General features: G+C 45.7%; 1 protein-coding gene across 1 annotated transcript in view; it reads left to right on the top strand.

Moving 5' to 3' along the window:
• Nucleotides 1-17,781, top strand: part of rnd2 (Rho family GTPase 2) — an 80,775-nt gene that overhangs the window by 40,885 nt on the left and 22,109 nt on the right. Inside the window, exon 3 of the mRNA XM_078223985.1 lies at nucleotides 16,285-16,394. Within this exon, the coding sequence (XP_078080111.1) occupies nucleotides 16,285-16,394 (110 nt within the window). The remainder of the gene's footprint in view (nucleotides 1-16,284; nucleotides 16,395-17,781) is intronic.

The raw sequence follows: 17,781 nt of genomic DNA, 5'->3' as shown, positions 1-17,781 counted from the left end.
CCCCTGGCACTGCCCAAGGGGCAAAGTGCCCATGCCCAGGGGACAGCTTGGCACTGCCCACTGGACATCGGGCAGTGCCAAGGGGAGGGGCCTAGGGGCAGTGATTAGGGACAATCGGTGGGGGTGGGGTTTCCCGCTACCACACTGCATTGGGATCGATTGGAGCTGGAGGGAGGCCAGCGTTCAGGGCGGCCTGGGGGGTGGGGGCGGTGGTCTGCCATGGGGGTCTACTTCCATTGGGGGGATTCTGCTGGGGTGGGGTGGTGGGGGGGATCGTCACTGCTGGGGCAGGGGCTGGAGATCGGGGTACTCTGGGATGGTGAGGGTGGGGCTGTCCCGGGAATGCTTGTGGGAGCTGCCATTTGGCCTTGGGGGAGGCGGGGTCCTGGAGGGGCAGCACTGCGAGGGTCCCGGCTGGCCAGCAATCTGCAGGCTGACAGTTCGGGGCCACTGTGCATGCGCAGAGTTCTAGAAATGTCAGACTCTGGCGTGAATTGGCCCCTCCCCTGAGCTTTTAATGCCACAATTGTGGCCTCTGCATTGCACAGAGTGTGGGATATTCGAGTCTGAACTCCCACTGAAAAAACAATTGTGATTTACACCAGTTTTCCCGTGAATTCAGCAATCTGAACCTTTTTGGGAGAATCGCCCCCATGGAGTTTTGAGGATAGGGCCTGGGTGGGATTGTTGTCGGCACAGGCTCGATGGGCTGAATGGCCTCCTTCTGCACTGTAGTGATTCTATGATTAACAGAATTGAAGTAACGTGGCTGACATGCTAATCAAAGAAGATGCTAATATTTAGGCTACATTAATTTATAACCGAACGACACCTTGCAAGTATACAATCAGGCATCATTGTAAATTCATACAATTATAAACAAGATCAGATAGAAACTGCTACTGTATTAATACTTGGTGTGTTAATATTCCTTTCCCTCTCCAATCTTACAGCAGATAATCTATAATATGTATTAAAATAATTTATTATTAAATTATTTAATTTAAACCCATTAATACTGAAATGTAAATGTCCTTTATTGGAGAGATTTGAGCTCATTTAAAGGCTGTCGATATGCTCAAATTTCTCTCTACTGGAAGTATCGATGGATTTATAATAAATAAAATGATTTAAAGACCTGTTGATTACTTCTCAGACATTTTTAACCTCCGATATTGATGAACTTGATCTTTGTTGGCATGGCTTTTGGTAACTGTCTGTGTGGAGTTTGCACATTCTCCCTGTGTCTGCGTGGGTTTCCTCCCGGGTGCTCCGGTTTCCTCCCACACTCCAAAGACGTGCGGGTTAGGCTGAGTGGCCATGCTAAATTTTCCCTTCGTGTCAGGTGGACTAGTTGGGTAAATACGTTGGGGGTTACGGAGATGGGGCCTGGGTGGCTTTGTGTCAATGCAGACTCGATGGGCCAAATGGCCTCCTTCTGCACTGTAGGGATTCTGTGATTCTAAAGCATTTGTTTACCTGTTGAATAATTAAGGATTTTCTTTTAATCTTGTGGTTCATTTCTCCAACCTACACTGCTTTTGATAAATTCTGATGCTGGTTATTAAGTAAAACTTAAAACTGCATTGAACACAATGACATTCCTTAATCTTTTCACTCCAAGTAGTTGTAGGGATCACTGATTTTGTTTCAGAAAATAAGACTCAAATTCAGCCATTTTGAGTTAGTCCAGTCAGACTATTTAAATCCTTAGGCCTCTTGTCCTCACTGATGTAGGGACATCAGAGTACTAACCTAATGGTCCCAATTAATAATTTTGCAAAAAGGCTTTTAAATTTCAAGTGGAAATGCAATTTTCTGAAAAACTATTTTCCCTTTGTTTTGCTGGTGGAACTAATTAATTTTTACATACATTGATCACATTGTCCATATCTCTCAGCTTTGATTTCCTTTATTTCCTGCATTGGTATCTAAGAACTCATTAGCCCTTTTTCAAGTTTGTATTCACTCAGGCTTTCATTTCCACTCAGAAGCTCTACTAGTCAGTCCCGTGCATCATATGTGGTGGAAAAATTGGTGAAGTTTGACACTTGCATTTAAAAACAAATCAAAACTTTCACTATTTCTGCTTTAATAGGCATTTTTTAAAATGGAAACAATTCTACTGGAGAACAAAACCAAAGCTGCAGATTAGATGCGTCCAGTTTGAATATTTTACCTGCTGCTATGTAGTTAATCTTTGTCCTTCCCCATGTCTGAATTCTTGGCTACATCCCAGTGAGTCATCCAATTTAGCCATAGCGGACTTGAAACTGTAATAATTTATAATCTCATTCTGATTGTCCATACATATGTATGTTCTGGCACTGTACAACCATTGGTGCCAGTCTGTACCCTTATCACATTCATATCTGCATTTCCTTATCTTCTACGTGGTCGGTTCTGGATTCCACTGTGAGAATTTTATTGCTGAAAAGAGGGACGTGTTACTGAAGCGATGTCAGGAATTCATGCTGTACACCTCAACGATTGATTGTGCTTAGAGGGTGGCGCGGTGGTTAGCACTGCTGCCTCACAGCGCCAGGGAATCAGGTTCAATTCCAACCTCGGGTCACTGTCTGTGTGGAGTTTGCACATTCTCCCCGTGTCTGTGTGGGTTTCCTCCGGGTGCTCCGGTTTCCTCCCACACTCCAAAGATGTGCGGGTTAGGTTGACTGGCAGGGGCTTATCAGAGTAAATATGTGGGGTTAAGGCCTGGCTTATCAGAGTAAATATGTGGGGTTAAGGCCTGGCTGGGATTGTTATTGCTGCAGGACCGAAGGGCTGAATGGCCTCACTCTGCACTGTAGGGATTCTATGATCTACATGGACTTTTCTCAGCAACTATACTTCCAGTTCAATTATCTGACTCTTTTCAGAATTATTTTTTCATTTGAACTGGCTCTTGCATTTAAAATAGATTATTTCTTGATGGTGTGTGACCATGGAGGCATTGGGACTGAATGGTGGACTTGAAAAATTGACTGTTTCTCTCTTCATAGATGCTGCCTGGCCTGCTGTGTATTTCCAGCATTTTCTGTTTGTATTTCAGTTTCCCAGAATCTGTAGTACTTTACATTCCTATTATATGTATGTTGCACATGTTTGGGGCATTTGTAAGTGTGGTTAGTTTCAATTAAACATGAGAAAATAAATATCTCCAAAGCCCATTCATAGAATCCCGACCAGTGCAGAAGGAGGCCATTCGGCCCATTGAGTCTGCACCGATCACAATCCCACCTGGGTCCTATCCCCATAACCCCATGCATTTACCCTAGCTAGCCCCCATGACATTAAGGGGCAATTTAGCATGGCCAATCCACTTAACCCGCACATCTTTGGACTGTGGGAGGAAACCAGAGCACCCGGAGGAAACCCACGCAGACACGGGGAGAATGTGCAAACTCCACACAGACAGTGACCCAAGCCGGGAATCGAACCCGGGTCCCTGGCGCTGTGAGACAGCAGTGCTACCCACTGTGCCACCGTGCCACCCCTGGATAGGCAGTTCGGGGCCCCTGGATGTGGATAGAATAACACGTTATTGCAGGGGAATTAATTGGTGCTGATTTACTGGGAGATTTTGCTAATTTTAAACTTGGGAGTGAAACCAGGCGTTATTTGTCAATAGAATATGTCACTGTTAGTTCAAGATATTCTCATTTGTGCATGGGATTGTTGTTTGCAATGCTTGTGAAGTTCAAGACTTTTGGATATTCCTGTCTGGGCGTATTACATAGGGCTAAGTTTGGTGAAGTGGCATTGGCTGCATAATATGAATGACCAAGTTGCGTCTAATTGTCTGACAAGGTAAGGGTTATAAAATGCATCACACTGAAACCTGGGCTTTAAAAATAGAGGTATAGCGTACAAAAGCCAAGAGGTTTTGCTTAAAAAAGAGATGGTTCACAATTTTGGGTACCCGAAGGTTGTGAGGGGACAGGTAAGGGGATGGCAGGGGAAACAGGAGAAGCATCCGGGCCCATAATTTATCTCGCTGGTCTTGGAGTTGTGTTGCCATTAAATCCGCACCTTTGTCTTCTACAAATCGTAGTGATCGCAAGTGTGGTGAACCATAGATGGTTACCACTATGGGTACTTGTACATATGTTACTCTTGTTACTGTTGGGGTTAGGGTTGGGGTGTTCCACCTGTTAGCATTGTTCTGTGGTACGCTCCGTTTGGCTCCGCCTTCTTACAGGAGTATAAAGGTCACTGCTACTTCCTAGTAGCCCTTAGTCTGGGATAGTATTGTTAAGCAGTATGCTCTATTCTTGTTGTGAATAAAAGCCTTTATTCCCGGGTACGTCCTAGCCTCCCGTGTGAATCAATCGCGCATCAGCAAGAAATTTGACTTTCCTGCATTTGTCCTGTTGAGAGCAAGAAGAGAAGCTTCAACAATATGTCTCACTTCTCAGCAATATTCAGGGTCTGAATCACCACGTGACTGTTTATTAGACTACAGTATTTTTAGGATTATACAGATTATACAGGTCTCTACAGTTTCCAGCAGCCTGATTCTCGTAAAGGCGAAAATCTAGCTGGTGACAAAGCACGTCAAAGTTAATAAATCCATACTGTCATTCACATATTTTACAATGTTATCTATTTACCAAATACGCTAAGGCAAGCCGTCTCTAACCCTTTGACAAAGGGTCATCTGGACCCAAAACGTTAGCTCTTCTCTCCCCTTACAGATGCTGCCAGACCTGCTGAGATTTTCCAGCATTTTCTCTTTTGGTTTCAGATTCCAGCACCCGCAGTAATCTGCTTTTATCCACCTCTAACCCTTCTGAGTTGACTAGTTGTTCAATTCGACCATTTCCTAACTGGGCAGCCCACCATCCATTGGACTGTCGGGCATATGGCAAGGAATAAAAAATAAACCCTGGGCTGTGTAATGCAGTTGGGTAGGTAGCTGAGAAAGATGTGCAAGGCAGTGGTGACATGTCATCTCACTGATTTCATAACTTGCCTAAAGAAAGACAGCACACGTCAAAGGTGTCGATTTTAGTTGTCCCAACACCAGCAACATACTCGAATGTCATATTTCTGTGCCGGAGTGATCCATGTGTTTAGCTTGCACAGCAAGATACGTGTCAAAGCTGACTTCCTAATCCCAGAATAAGATTTGTGGCATGAAGAGGTTTTCCAATATCCAATAATTCTGTGTAAATGGCAGGTTATTTGAAGCTGGCCTTTGTGCTACAGGCTCCCCAGAGATTGTCAGAAGTAACCTGAAATAATAACATAGCTTTTCTTCTTCATTTCTGAGTGAAAATGCATTCCAGCAGTTTTAATGGTGTCAGGTAAAGTTATCATCTTTGTGCAAGATGCCGTATGGTTAAAAAAAACCTTTCTATTTTCTGACTTGTACGAGTAGAAGGAAGATTAAAGCTCATGACAAGCAATTGATGTAACCCATCTAAGTTTTGGTATCAATTGTTAGCTGAGGAGATATTGAATTGGATGGGTTGATGACAGGAGAGTTGTGAATGTAATTTTGAATTCAGCAAGATCATAGAAATCATAGAAACCCTTCAGTACAGAAAGAGGCCATTCGGCCCATTGAGTCTGCACCGACCACAAACCCACCCAGGCCCTACCCCCATATCCCTACATATTTACCCACTAATCCCTCTAACCTACGCATCTCAGAACACTAAGGGCAATTTTTTTTAGTATGGCCAATCAACCTAACCCGCACATCTTTGGACCGTGGGAGGAAACCGGAGCACCCGGAGGAAACCCACGCAGACACGAGGAGAATGTGCAAACTCCACACAGACAGTGACCCAAACCGGGAATCGAACCCAGGTCCCTGGAGCTGTGAAGCAGCAGTGTTAACCACTGTGCTACCGTGGCTTCCAACAGAGCCAAAGTGTGGAAAGAGGCCATTTGGCCCATCAAGCCATCACCAACTTTCCCAAAGAGGCCCTGCCCTCCCCTCCGCCCTATCCTCATAACCCTGTGCATTTACCATGGCTAATCCATCTAACCTACACATCTTGGGACACTAAGGGGCAATTATAGCACGGCCAATCCCCCTGACCTGCACATCTGTGGACTGTGGGAGGAAACTGGAGCACCCGGAGGAAACCCACAGGGAGAACATGCAAACCCCACACAGACAGTCACCCGAGGCCAGAATTGAACCCGGGACCCTGGTGCCGTGAGACAGCAGTGCTAACCACTGTGCCATCCTAATACTTCTTCCTTATATATTTTGGTGTTAGCCTTGGATCAGTGATGCCTCTACGCAAGAAGGTGAAAACACTACATTAGATTTGAATAACTTTAAGATGTCCTGATATCATGAAAGACACAAGATAAATGCAAATTTATTTTCTTTAATATACTTATTCCAATGTTTCAAAGTTTCACATTTAGATTTGCATTGAAATCTGATATTCCTTGGTCTATTTGCTTAATTGGCTCCAATTCTACTAAAAGCTATCAGCCTCTCATAGAATTAGAGGGTCCCCCGTGACTCTGTTTTAGCAATTATGCCTTCTGAGTCAGGATTGAAGTCCAACTCCAGGAATCGAGCACTTCCAACAGGGCAGCATTCTCTCAGTGCTGCCCTGTTGGAAGTGCCACCTTTTGGATGAGACATTAAACCCTTCAGTCGGATATCAAAAATCCCACGATGCCATTTCGTGGAAGAACATGAGTGTCCCCTTTGACAACCTGGTGAATGCTTATCCCTCCATCAATACCACCATGATGGCACAGTGGTTAGCACTGCTGCCTCGCAGCACCAGGGGCCCAGGTTCAATTCCGGCCTTGCGGTGACTGTCTGTGTGGAGTTTGCACATTCTCCCCATGTCTGCGTGGGTTTCCTCCGGGTGCTCCGGTTTCCTCACATAATCCAAAGATGAGCAGGTTGGGTGGATTGGCCATGCCTAATTGCCCCTTAGTGTTAGGGGGATTGGCAGGGTAAATACGTAGGGCTACAGGACAGGGCCTGGGTGGGATTGTGGTCGGTGCAGACTCGATGGGCTGGATGCCTTCCTCCTGCACTGTAGGGATTCTATGAAAAAGCTGCATATCATTATCGCATTGCTGTTAGTGGGAGCTTGCTGTGCACAAATGGCTGTGGGGTTTCCAGCATTAGAACAGTGAGTACATTTAGAAGAAGAACTTCATTGGCTGAAAAAGACTTTGTGGCATCCAGTGGCCGTGAGAGGTGCTATATAAATGCAAATCCGTCTTTGTTGTTTGGTGCCATTGGTTTAAAAAAAACAAATGAACATATTCTCCGTTTTAAGTATATGTGAACAGAAGGAGACCTAGTTATGAATTGGGCTGTGAACCACAAAAATAGGCTTAGCGTGACAATGGGTGGAGCAGAAAATGCGGTCATCTCAGCTAACTGGCTTGTCGTCTTTTTGCTGTTTTGTTTTGTGACTAGGGAGGAATGCCTATCCTTCTCACCTGCAGCAGAAAGTAAAATAATCCTCCCTGGTTCAATGCTGTGACTACACCTGGCACCCCGTGTGACTTTATGCATTGTTTCATTCTGCTATTCAATTTAAGAGGAAAACATAATCCATCCATTTTCCAAACAATAAACAAGCTGAATAGCAGTTGAGCCGCTGTGGTATTGTGCACTGATAGTCAGTCTCGGTGGCTTGGTTGTGGCATTTGGGTAGTAATGCGCTTTATCCCTTGCTAAGGATGTGCAGGTCAGGTGGATTAGCCATGGCAAATTGTCCCTTAAGTGTCCCAAGATGTTAGGCGGATTAGTGGGGTAAATGTGGGAGGGGTGGTGCTTTGGTAAGATGCTCTGTCGGAGAGTCGGAGCAGACACGGTGGCACAGTGGTTAGCACTGCTGCCTAACAGTGCCAGAGTCCCGGGTTCGATTCCCGCCCTGGGTCACTGTCTGTGTGGAGTTTGCAGATTCTCCCCATGTCTGCGAGGGTTTCCTCTGGGTGCTCCGGTTTCCTCCCACAGTCCAAAGATGTGTGGGTTAAGTGGATTGGCCATGCTAAATTGCCTCTTAGCGTCAGGGGGACTAGCTAGGGTAAATATGTGGGGATGGGGCCTGGTTAGGATTGTGTTCAGTGTAGACTCGATGGGCCAGGTTGCCTCCTTCTGCCTTATAGGGATTGTATGAATGTCATTGTTCCTCTATTCCCAGAAAGCAAGCAGTCTACATAGATCCTGAGCTGATGTCAAATGTAATCACTATTCGAAGTTTCTGCAGATGACCAAGGTTTTGGTCACAGACAGGTTCTTGATCAATAAGGGGATCAGGGGTTATGCGGACAGGGCAGGAGAATGGGGATGAGAAAAATATCAGCCATGATTGAATGGCGGAGCAGACTCGATGGGCCGAGTGGCCTAATTCTGCTCCTATGTTTTATGGTCTTGTGGTCTTATGGTGTTTGGCTCCTTCCTGGAGGAAAGACCAGATACCTCCCAAGGTCAGGAAAAAATCTCCAGGAAATGGCTGGTTTTCTTTTGCTTGTTTGTACATTTTTCTGAAGGTTGTTGTTTGTGATTTACTGTTTTACACCAAAGTGTGACATTTGGAGTGTGACCGGGGCTCGAACTGTCAGATGGATTGATGCTGTGTCGCGATCACAGCTTGAAAATCCCCAGTACTCATCTACATTAGCCAGAATCGAGTAGTGAATATTTGTCAAGGTGAAAACACTTTGAAATGAAAGCAGAAAATATTGTTCATAGAAGGTTGTCATGAACATCTGAAAAGTCAAAACCATATGCTGATAGAATCATAGAATCCACATTGCAGAAGGAGGCCATTTGGCCCATCGAGCCTGCACCGACAATAATCCCACCCAGGTCCCATCCCCGTAATCCCACATATTTACAGTCCTAGACCCCCTTACACTAAGGGGCAATTTATCATGGCCAATCAACCTAACCTGCGCACCTTTGGATCGTGGGAGGAAACTGGAGCACCCGGAGGAAACCCATCCAGACACGGGGAGAATGTGCAAACTCCACACAGACAGTGACCCGAGGCTGGAATTGAACCCGGGCCCCTAACGCTGTGAGGCAGCAGTGCTAACCACTGTGTCACCGTGCCGCCCCAAAAACTCAAACCAATTCTGGCAGCGGTGGGTTTAGGAGTTTGGACAGTTCGCCCTGCAGCTGTTTAATGTCCGTGTGGTCGTTAATTGTCCTGAGGCGGGCTTTCAGGAGGGCAGGACCCACCTCTTGAGAGCTGCTGGCCAATCAAATGGCTGGCAGCTCTCTTAGCCCAGTATTGCCACTGGTGGCCACTGCTGGGACTGCAGGCAGTCCAAAGGAGGAGGGGCAGCATGGAGCCCGGGCAAATATCAGTCTGGGGTCTCACTGGGGCCAGGCTAGTCAGCCCAGGCGAAGAGGCTCGGGAGTGGTTGGGGAGTACTGGCGTTGGTAGGGCAGAGGGAGCAATTGAGCGGCAGGGACTACTTTGGTGTGGTGACTGAACGGGAGGCACTACGTCCCTCACCCGCCCCTACACCCCAACCTTGCCATTTGGCATTAACAACTCCCATCGGAGGAATTATCCATTACCCTGCCTAACCCTGTTGGAATTTTATAAGTTTCTATGAGACCCCCCTCACTCTTCTAAACTCCAGTGAATACAACTCCTGTTGTCTGTCTCTCCTCTAATGACAGACCAGCCACACCAGGAATCAGCCTGGTAAACCATACAATTGGATGCTGGCATCTCCCCTGCTGCCGGCAAAATTCTTGTAGGTAATGGATAGGCTTTACGCCAGTACCATAGCGTCCAATTTTACATGCCCCCACTTGTCAATCCATGCCCAGGAGGGGTGTAAAATTCCAACTGTAGTCCTGGAGTTTGGAGTCATTAACACACAGAAGAAGGCCAGACAAGAAATAGGAGCAGGAATAGACCATGTGGCTCTTCAAGCCTGCCCCTCCATTTAATATGATCTAATCTTGGGCCTCAATTCCATTTTCCTGCCCCCTCCCCATATCCCTGAGTTGCCTGAGACCAAAAATCGGTATGTCCCAGCTTTAAATATATTCAATGATTAAACATGCATAACCCTCTGGGGTAGAGAATTCCAAAGATTCACAACCCTTTGAGGGAAGAATTTCTCCTCATCTCAGTCCTAAATAATTGGCCCCTTATCCTGAGAATGTGTCCATATGTTTTCGATTCCCCGACCAGTGGAAACAATCGCGTCCCTTCAGTGTTCTGTAGATTTCATTGAGGTTGTTTCTCATTCTTAACTCCAGAGAATATAAGACCAATGTTCTCAGCCTCTCATCATAGGACAATCCCCCCATGACAGAGACCAATTTAATGAACAATTCGCTATACTGCCTCCAACACAAGTATTTCCTTTCTTAAATGTGGAGACCAAAACTGCACACACAACTCCAGATGTGGTCTCACGAAAACCTTGTACAATTAGAGCAAGACTTGTTTATTCTTGTACTCCAATCCTCTTGCAATGAAGGCCAATATGACAATTGCCTTCCTGATTGCTTGCTGCAGGCATGGTGTCATAGTGGTTAGCACTGCTGCCTCACAGCGCCAGGGACCTGGGTTCGATTCCCGGCTTGGGTCACTGTCAGTGTGGAGTTTGCATGTTCTCCCCATGTCTCTTCCTGTTGTCTGTCGACCAAGCCAGCCAGTCACATTCCCCCACTCTTATCGAATTGTGGACTGTAAAAACGGATTTTCCCAGAACGTTTTGACGGACCAGGCAGAGGTCTGTTGATTTCAGGTGGGAATGCCCAGTCCCGTGGTGGGTAGAACCAGAAAATCCCAGCCATGTATTTAAATGAAAATAACTGCTGTAGCTCTGTGCTGATGGAAAGAAGCTTTGATAGAAATCCACAAAGCAGAAGTACAAAAATAATGTTCAATTCATCTTGCAGGCTCTAAATTGAGAGAGGTGGATACTGAATGAGACCTTGGTGTCCTCGTGCTGAAAGGACAGCACGGTGGCACAGTGGTTAGTACTGCTGCCTCTCAGCGCAAGGGACCCGGGTTTGATTCCCAGCTTAGGTCACTGTCTGTGTGGAGTTTGCACATTCTCCGTGTCTGCGTGGGTTTCCTCCGGGTGCTCCAGTTTCCTCCCACAGTCCAAAGATGTGCGGGTTAGGTGGATTGGCCATGCTAAGTTGCCCCTCAGGGGGACTAGCTAGAGTAAACGCATGGGGTTGTGGGGACAGGGCCTAGGTGGGATTGTGGTCGATGCAGACTCGAAGGGCCCAATGGCCTCCTTCTGCACTGTAGGATTCTATGTAAGTAAGTGTGCAGGCAGTAAAGAAGGCAAATGGTATGTTTTGCCTTCATAGTGAGAGAGTTTTAGTACAGGGATAGGGATGTTTTGCTGCAATAGAATAGGGCAATGGTGAGGCCACATCTGGAGTATTGTGTGCAGTTTTGGTGTCCTTATCTGAGGAAGGATGTCCTTGCTACAGAGGGAGTACAGTGAAGGTATACCAGGCTGATTCCTGGGATGACTGGTGATGTGAGGAGAGACTAAATCAGTTGGGATTACATTCACTGGAGTTTAAAAGAGTGAGAGGGGATCTCATAGGAACTTACAAAATTCTAACAATGTTAGACAGGGTAAATTCAGAAAGAATGTTCCCAATAGTGGGAGAGTTCAGAACTAGGGGTCATAGTTTAAGGATAAGGGATAAACCTTTTACAACTGAGATGAGGAGAAATTTCTTCACCCAGAGGGTGGTGAATCTGTGGAATTCACTACAACAGAAAAAGTAGTTGGGGCCAAAACATTGTTTGATTTCAAGAAGGAATTTGTCTCTTTGTCTCTTCAGTGGACACAGGTGAGGTCCCTGAGGATTGGAGGATAGCAAATGTGGTACCGTTATTTAAGAAGGGTAGCAAGGATAATCTGGGTAATTATAGGCCAGTGAGCTTGACGTCCGTGGTAGGGAAGTTGTTGGAGAGGATTCTTAGAGACAGGATGTACGCGCATTTAGAACGGAACAATCTCATTAGTGACAGCGTGGTTTTGTAAGAGGGAGGTCGTGCCTTACAAATTTGGTGGAGTTTTTTGAGGAAGTGACAAAAATTGTTGACGAAGGAAGGGCCGTGGATGTCGTCTATATGGATTTCAGTAAGGCATTTGACAAAGTCCCTCATGGCAGGTTGGTTAAGAAGATTAAGGCTCATGGGATACAAGGAGAGGTGGCTAGATGAGGAGAGAACTGGCTTGGCCACAGGAGACAGAGGGTAGCAGTCGAAGGGTCTTTTTCCGGCTGGAAGTCTGTGACCAGTGGTGTTCCGCAGGGCTCTGTACTGGGACCTCTGCTATCTGTGATATATATAAATGATTTGGAAGAAGGTGTAACTGGTGTTATCAGCAAGTTTGCAGATGACACGAAGATGGCTGGATTTGCGCATAGTGATGAACATTGTCGGACAATACAGCAGGATATAGATAGGCTTGAAAATTGGGTGGAGAAATGGCAGATGGAATTTAATCCAGATAAATGTGAAGTGATGCATTTTGGAAGAACTAATGTAGGGGGGAGTTATACAATAAATGGCAGAGCCATCAAGAGTATAGAAACACAGAGGGACCTAGGTGTGCAAGTCCAGAAATCCTTGAAGGTGGCAGCACAGGTGGAGAAGGTGGTGAAGAAGGCATATGGTATGCTTGACTTCATAGGACGGGGTATAGAGTATAAAAGCTGGAGTCTGATGTTGCAGCTGTATAGAACGCTGGTTAGGCCACATTTGGAGTACTGCATCCAGTTCTGGTCGCCACACTACCAGAAGGACGTGGAGGCTTTAGAGAGAGTGCAGCGAAGGTTTACCAGGATGTTGCCTGGTATGGAGGGTCTTAGCTATGAGGAGAGATTGGGTAAACTGGGCTTGTTCTCGCTGGAAAGACGGAGAATGAGGGGAGACCTAATAGAGGTGTACAAAATTATGAAGGGTATAGATAGGGTGAACAGTGGGAAGCTTTTTCCCAGGTCAGAGGTGACGATCATGAGGGGTCACGGGCTCAAGGTGAGAGGGGCGAGGTATAACTCAGATATCAGAGGGATGTTTTTTACACAGAGAGTGATGGGGGCCTGGAATGCGCTGCCAAGTAGGGTGGTGGAGGCAGACACGCTGGCATCGTTTAAGACTTACCTGGATAGTCACATGAGCAGTCTGGGAATGGAGGGATACAAATGAATGGTCTAGTTGGACCAATGAGCGGCACAGGCTTGGAGGGCCGATGGGCCTGTTTCCTGTGCTGTACTGTTCTTTGTTCTTTGAATTAGACATAGCCCTTGAGGCTAAAGGGATATGGGGGGGAAGGGGGGATCAGGATATTGAATTTGATGATCAGCCATGATCATAATGAATGGTGGAGTAGGCTCAAGGGGCCGAATGGCCTACTCCTGCTTCTAGTTTCTATGTTTCATCTCTTCAATGCCCAAACTGTCGCACACTTGACACAGTTGGAAGGAACTGCCAAATGTAAACCCTAATTATGGTTTTGAATCCATCACCTCACTGTTGTGCAGGGTGAACTGGCCTTTTATTGCTACTGCTTCATGTCTACTGGATGAGTTTGTGTCTGTAGCTGGAGGCCGATTGCTACAGTGACGTTTCGTGTTAAAGTCATTTCTGTCTTCGGCATTTGTTTGCTTTGGTAGTTAAAGTCAGAAATTAGTAGCCTTGCAGTTGTCTTTAGTATCTGTGGCTAATTAGAGAGATATGATTATGAAATGTATAGGCCACAAATGACAGCTGTTTAATTTGTGCAAGCTATTATTGTACGAGTTGTTACAGTGAACACTGGTTTTCCCAATCGAGTACAAGTTGGTGGAAAAGTCAACAAAGGTCTCTTTTATTTTATTCCCAATTCCTGGTAATTTATAGGTGGAAATCTAAGAAAATATTGCCAATTTCAACCCTCTAGATTAGGGATTGCCTTTGATAGACTTTTATCCGCCTCTGACATTTTTGAAGTGTAATTTGAACAACAATTATAGGCAAAGGAAAATACTGATGTTTTAATTACCAAAAAATGTTATGGTTGTCTAATTAAAGTTCTTAGTATGTCTCGGTGGGTATTTGATCTTTGGCTGTAGTTACTGTGATGTTAAAGGATAGTGGTCAATATTTCTTTGAAAAAGAGAAAGCTCATTTAATGGAGGGAGTTTTATGGAGACAACAGGGGTCTTGGCCACTGGCTGGAGAGCCAGTGAAAGACCTGCGGCGCCACCTCCTCGGAAGGCCTTCCTGTATTACAGGCCATTCTGGCCATTGAGAGGTCACTGGTGCACCATGATGTAACAAGTGGTGTGCCAAAGGAGTCAATGGTGCGGCCTCAGCTTTTTACAATTTATAAAAATGACTTGGATGAAGGTGTGGTTGCTAAATTTGCTGATGACATAAAGATAGGTGGGAAAGTAAATTGTGAAGAGGATATAAGAAGGTTACAAAGACATAGATAGGCTAAGTGAGTGGGCAAAAATCTGGTAACTGGAGTATAATGTGAGCAAATGTGCAATTGTCCATTTTGGCAGGGAGAATACAAAGGAAGTTTGTTATCAAAATGGTGAGTAATTGCAAAGTGCTGAGGTGCAGAGGGATCTGAGTGCCCCAGTACATGAATTACAAAAGGCTAGTATTGAGGTACAACAAGTAAATAGGAAAGCTAATAGAATGTTGTTGTTTGTGAGAGGAATTGATTACACAAGTAGGGAGGTTACTCTTCAATTGAACAGGGCATTAGTGAGACCACACCTGTAGTATTATGTACACTATTGGTCTCCTTATTGAAGCAAATATATAAATGCACTAGAAGCAGTTCAGAGAAAGTTTACCAAACTAATACAAAGAATGGTCAGGTTGTCTCCTGAGGTAAGATTGGTGAGGTTTGGTTTGCATCCACTGGAGTTTAGAAAAGTAAGAGGCGACTTGATCAAAAATTTTTAAGACCCTGAGGGGATTGGTAGATTGGATAAGGAGAGGATGTTTCCTTTTGTCAGAGAATCTAAAACTAGGGGTCACTGTTTAAAAATAAGGGGTTGCTCATTTAAGACAGAAGAAGGTTGTGAGTTTCTGGAACTCTCTTCTTCAGAAAGCAGTGGAAGCAGAATCTTTGAAAGTTTTTTTAAGATAGAGCTAGACAGATTAATCACTAACAAGGGGGTGAAAGGTTATCAAAGTCGGCAGGAATGTAGGGTTGAGATTACAATCAGATCAGTCATGATCTTATTGAATGGAGGAGCAGGCTTGATGGGTTAAGTGGCCTACTCCTGCTCCTAATTCACATGTCGGTGTTTTGGATCTTTGTCTCCATGGCATCAAAGACCCCGGGACAGGAAGTGCTACACCTCAAGAGCTGTTAGTCCATCACAGAATGACAGTTCTTTTGCTCAGTAGCGCCACCAGAGAGGCAGTGGCTGCTGGTGGAAAGACACCCATCGGCGATCCAGGATCTTCATTGCATTCCTGGACACGGAGGTGGGGGTTTCTGGGGACGGGAAACTGGGTTCGGTGGCAATGGCAGGAGGGTGAGGGAGACTTTAGCATGGCCAATGCACCTAACCAGCCCATCTTTCGGACTCTGGGAAGAAACTGGAGCACCCGGAGGAAACCCACGCAGACATGGGGAGAACGTGCAGACTTGGCACAGACAGTGACCCAAGCCGGGAATCGAACCCGGGTCCCCGGTGCTGTGAGGCGGCAGTGCTAAGCCCTGTGCCGCAGTAGTGCTCCCTTCATGGTGGCTTGGCTGTTTGCTGTTGAGTTAATACCTGCTGCAATGGGATTAATCGGGCATTAATTGCCTACTCAAGGACCTCAACTGGCAGCAGGGCAGTAAGGCCAACCACGAATCTCCCTAGCGCAGACTAACTGGGGTAGAGGCAAGAATGTGGTGAGGTCCCAGCTGCTAACCTTCTGCCTGATTTAAATGCCCTTCCTCTTTCCCAACTCAGCATGGGGACGAGCATAAAATACCACCAAATGTGAATTTTGTTTCTTTTTAATAACACTGTATCAAAATCAAACTCATTTCCCTCTATAACTAGTTGGTTGTAGCCACCGAAATATATAATCCAATCAGCCATTCACCTCCTACTTTATGGATTTCCTAATCCAAGCATTTTGGCAAAAGATTCGTTGAGTGATCTTGTTTTGCTGATTTCTGACCTGATGCAAAAATTATGTTCACTTTAACTGTGCTTCTTTTAAAAAAAGAAACTGCCTATTGTTTAGCCCTGACAGGCGCTCTCACAAGGCGTGTAAAATGACTCTCCTTATACATCTCATTCTGACATCTTTCTTCCTTTCCTTCCAGGATCAGCATATTATGACAACGTTCGCCCGCTAGCCTACCCTGACTCGGATGCTGTGCTAATCTGTTTTGACATCAGTCGTCCGGAGACTCTCGACAGTGTTTTAAAGAAGGTTGGTGTCTGTCTCTGAGCATTTTTAAGGAAGTAGGTAAGTCGGGTGTGTGTCTATTTGAAAGGAAAAGAATTAGGCGCAGCTGGAGGGCAGGAATTACCTTGTGTGTTCATTTTAACAAGCTTGATTTGCTCACTGGGATAAAACTTCAGTCTGTGCTATTTTTCACCAGTTGAAGTAGTGAACCTCCTGTGCATGGGGGGGTGATGGCTTAGTGGTATTATTGCTAGATTACGAATCTAGAAACTCAACTAATGTGCTGGGGACCTGAGTTCAAATCCCACCATGGCAGATGGTGGAATTTTAATTCAGCTTAAAAAAAAATCTAGAATTAAGAATCCACTGATGACCACGAAACGATTATTGGAAAAAAACCCATCTGGTTCACTCATGTCCTTTAGGGAAGGAAATCTGACTCTTACCTGGTCTGGCCTACGTATGGCTCCAGAGCCACAGCAATGTGGTTGACTCTCAACTGCCCTCGGGCAACTAGGGATGGGCAATAAATGCTGGCCAGCCAGCGATGCCCATGTCCCATGAATGAATTTTTAAAATGTGGCAAGCAAGTCGCTTCCACAGAGTGAACTGCTTTTGAATGGCCTTCGAAACAGCTCGAAGATGGGGAAGACACCGGGTTTGGAAAACGCTGGAAATACTCCAACTGGTCAGGCAACCTCTGTGAAGAGAAATGGAGTTGTAACGAATAACAATGTTCCGATGAAAGGTCATTAACCCGAAACGTTAAATTTGTTTCTCTCCCTACAGGTGCTGCCTGACCGGCTGGGTATTTTCAGCATATTCTGTTGTTGTTGCAGATTTCCAGCATCTGCAGTTTTTTACAGGGCGGCACAGTGGTTAGTACTGCTGCCTCACAGCGCCAGGGACCCGGGTTTGATTCCCAGCTTGGGTCACCATCTGTGTGGAGTCTGCACGTTCTCCCCGTGTCTGCGTGTGTGTTTCCTCCGGCTGCTCTGGTTTACTCCCACAGTCTGAAAGACGTGCATTGGCCATGTTAAAATTCTCCCTCAGCGTACCCAATCAGGCACTGGAGTGTGGCGACGAGGGGATTTTCACAGTAACGTCATTGCAGTGTTAATGTAAGTCTACTTGTGACACTAATAAATAAATAAACTTCTGAAGATCTAGGGCAATTGGGAGAGAGTATTTCATAGGATCATCTAATCCCTATAGTGCAGCAGAGGCCATTCGGCAATGACTGTCTGACAGATTATCATACCTAGGCTCTATCCCCGTAACCCCACACATTTAACATGACTAATCCATCTAGCTTACATATCTTTGGACACTAAGAGGCAATTCAGCATGGCCAGTCCACCTAACCTGCATATCTTGGGGCTGTGGGGGGAAACTGGAGGACCTGGAGGAA

This window comes from Mustelus asterias, chromosome 11 (assembly GCF_964213995.1).
Source record: "Mustelus asterias chromosome 11, sMusAst1.hap1.1, whole genome shotgun sequence".
NCBI lineage: Eukaryota > Metazoa > Chordata > Chondrichthyes > Carcharhiniformes > Triakidae > Mustelus > Mustelus asterias.
Note: the sequence above shows the minus strand (reverse complement) of the source record. Positions and strands in the feature narration are given on the sequence as shown.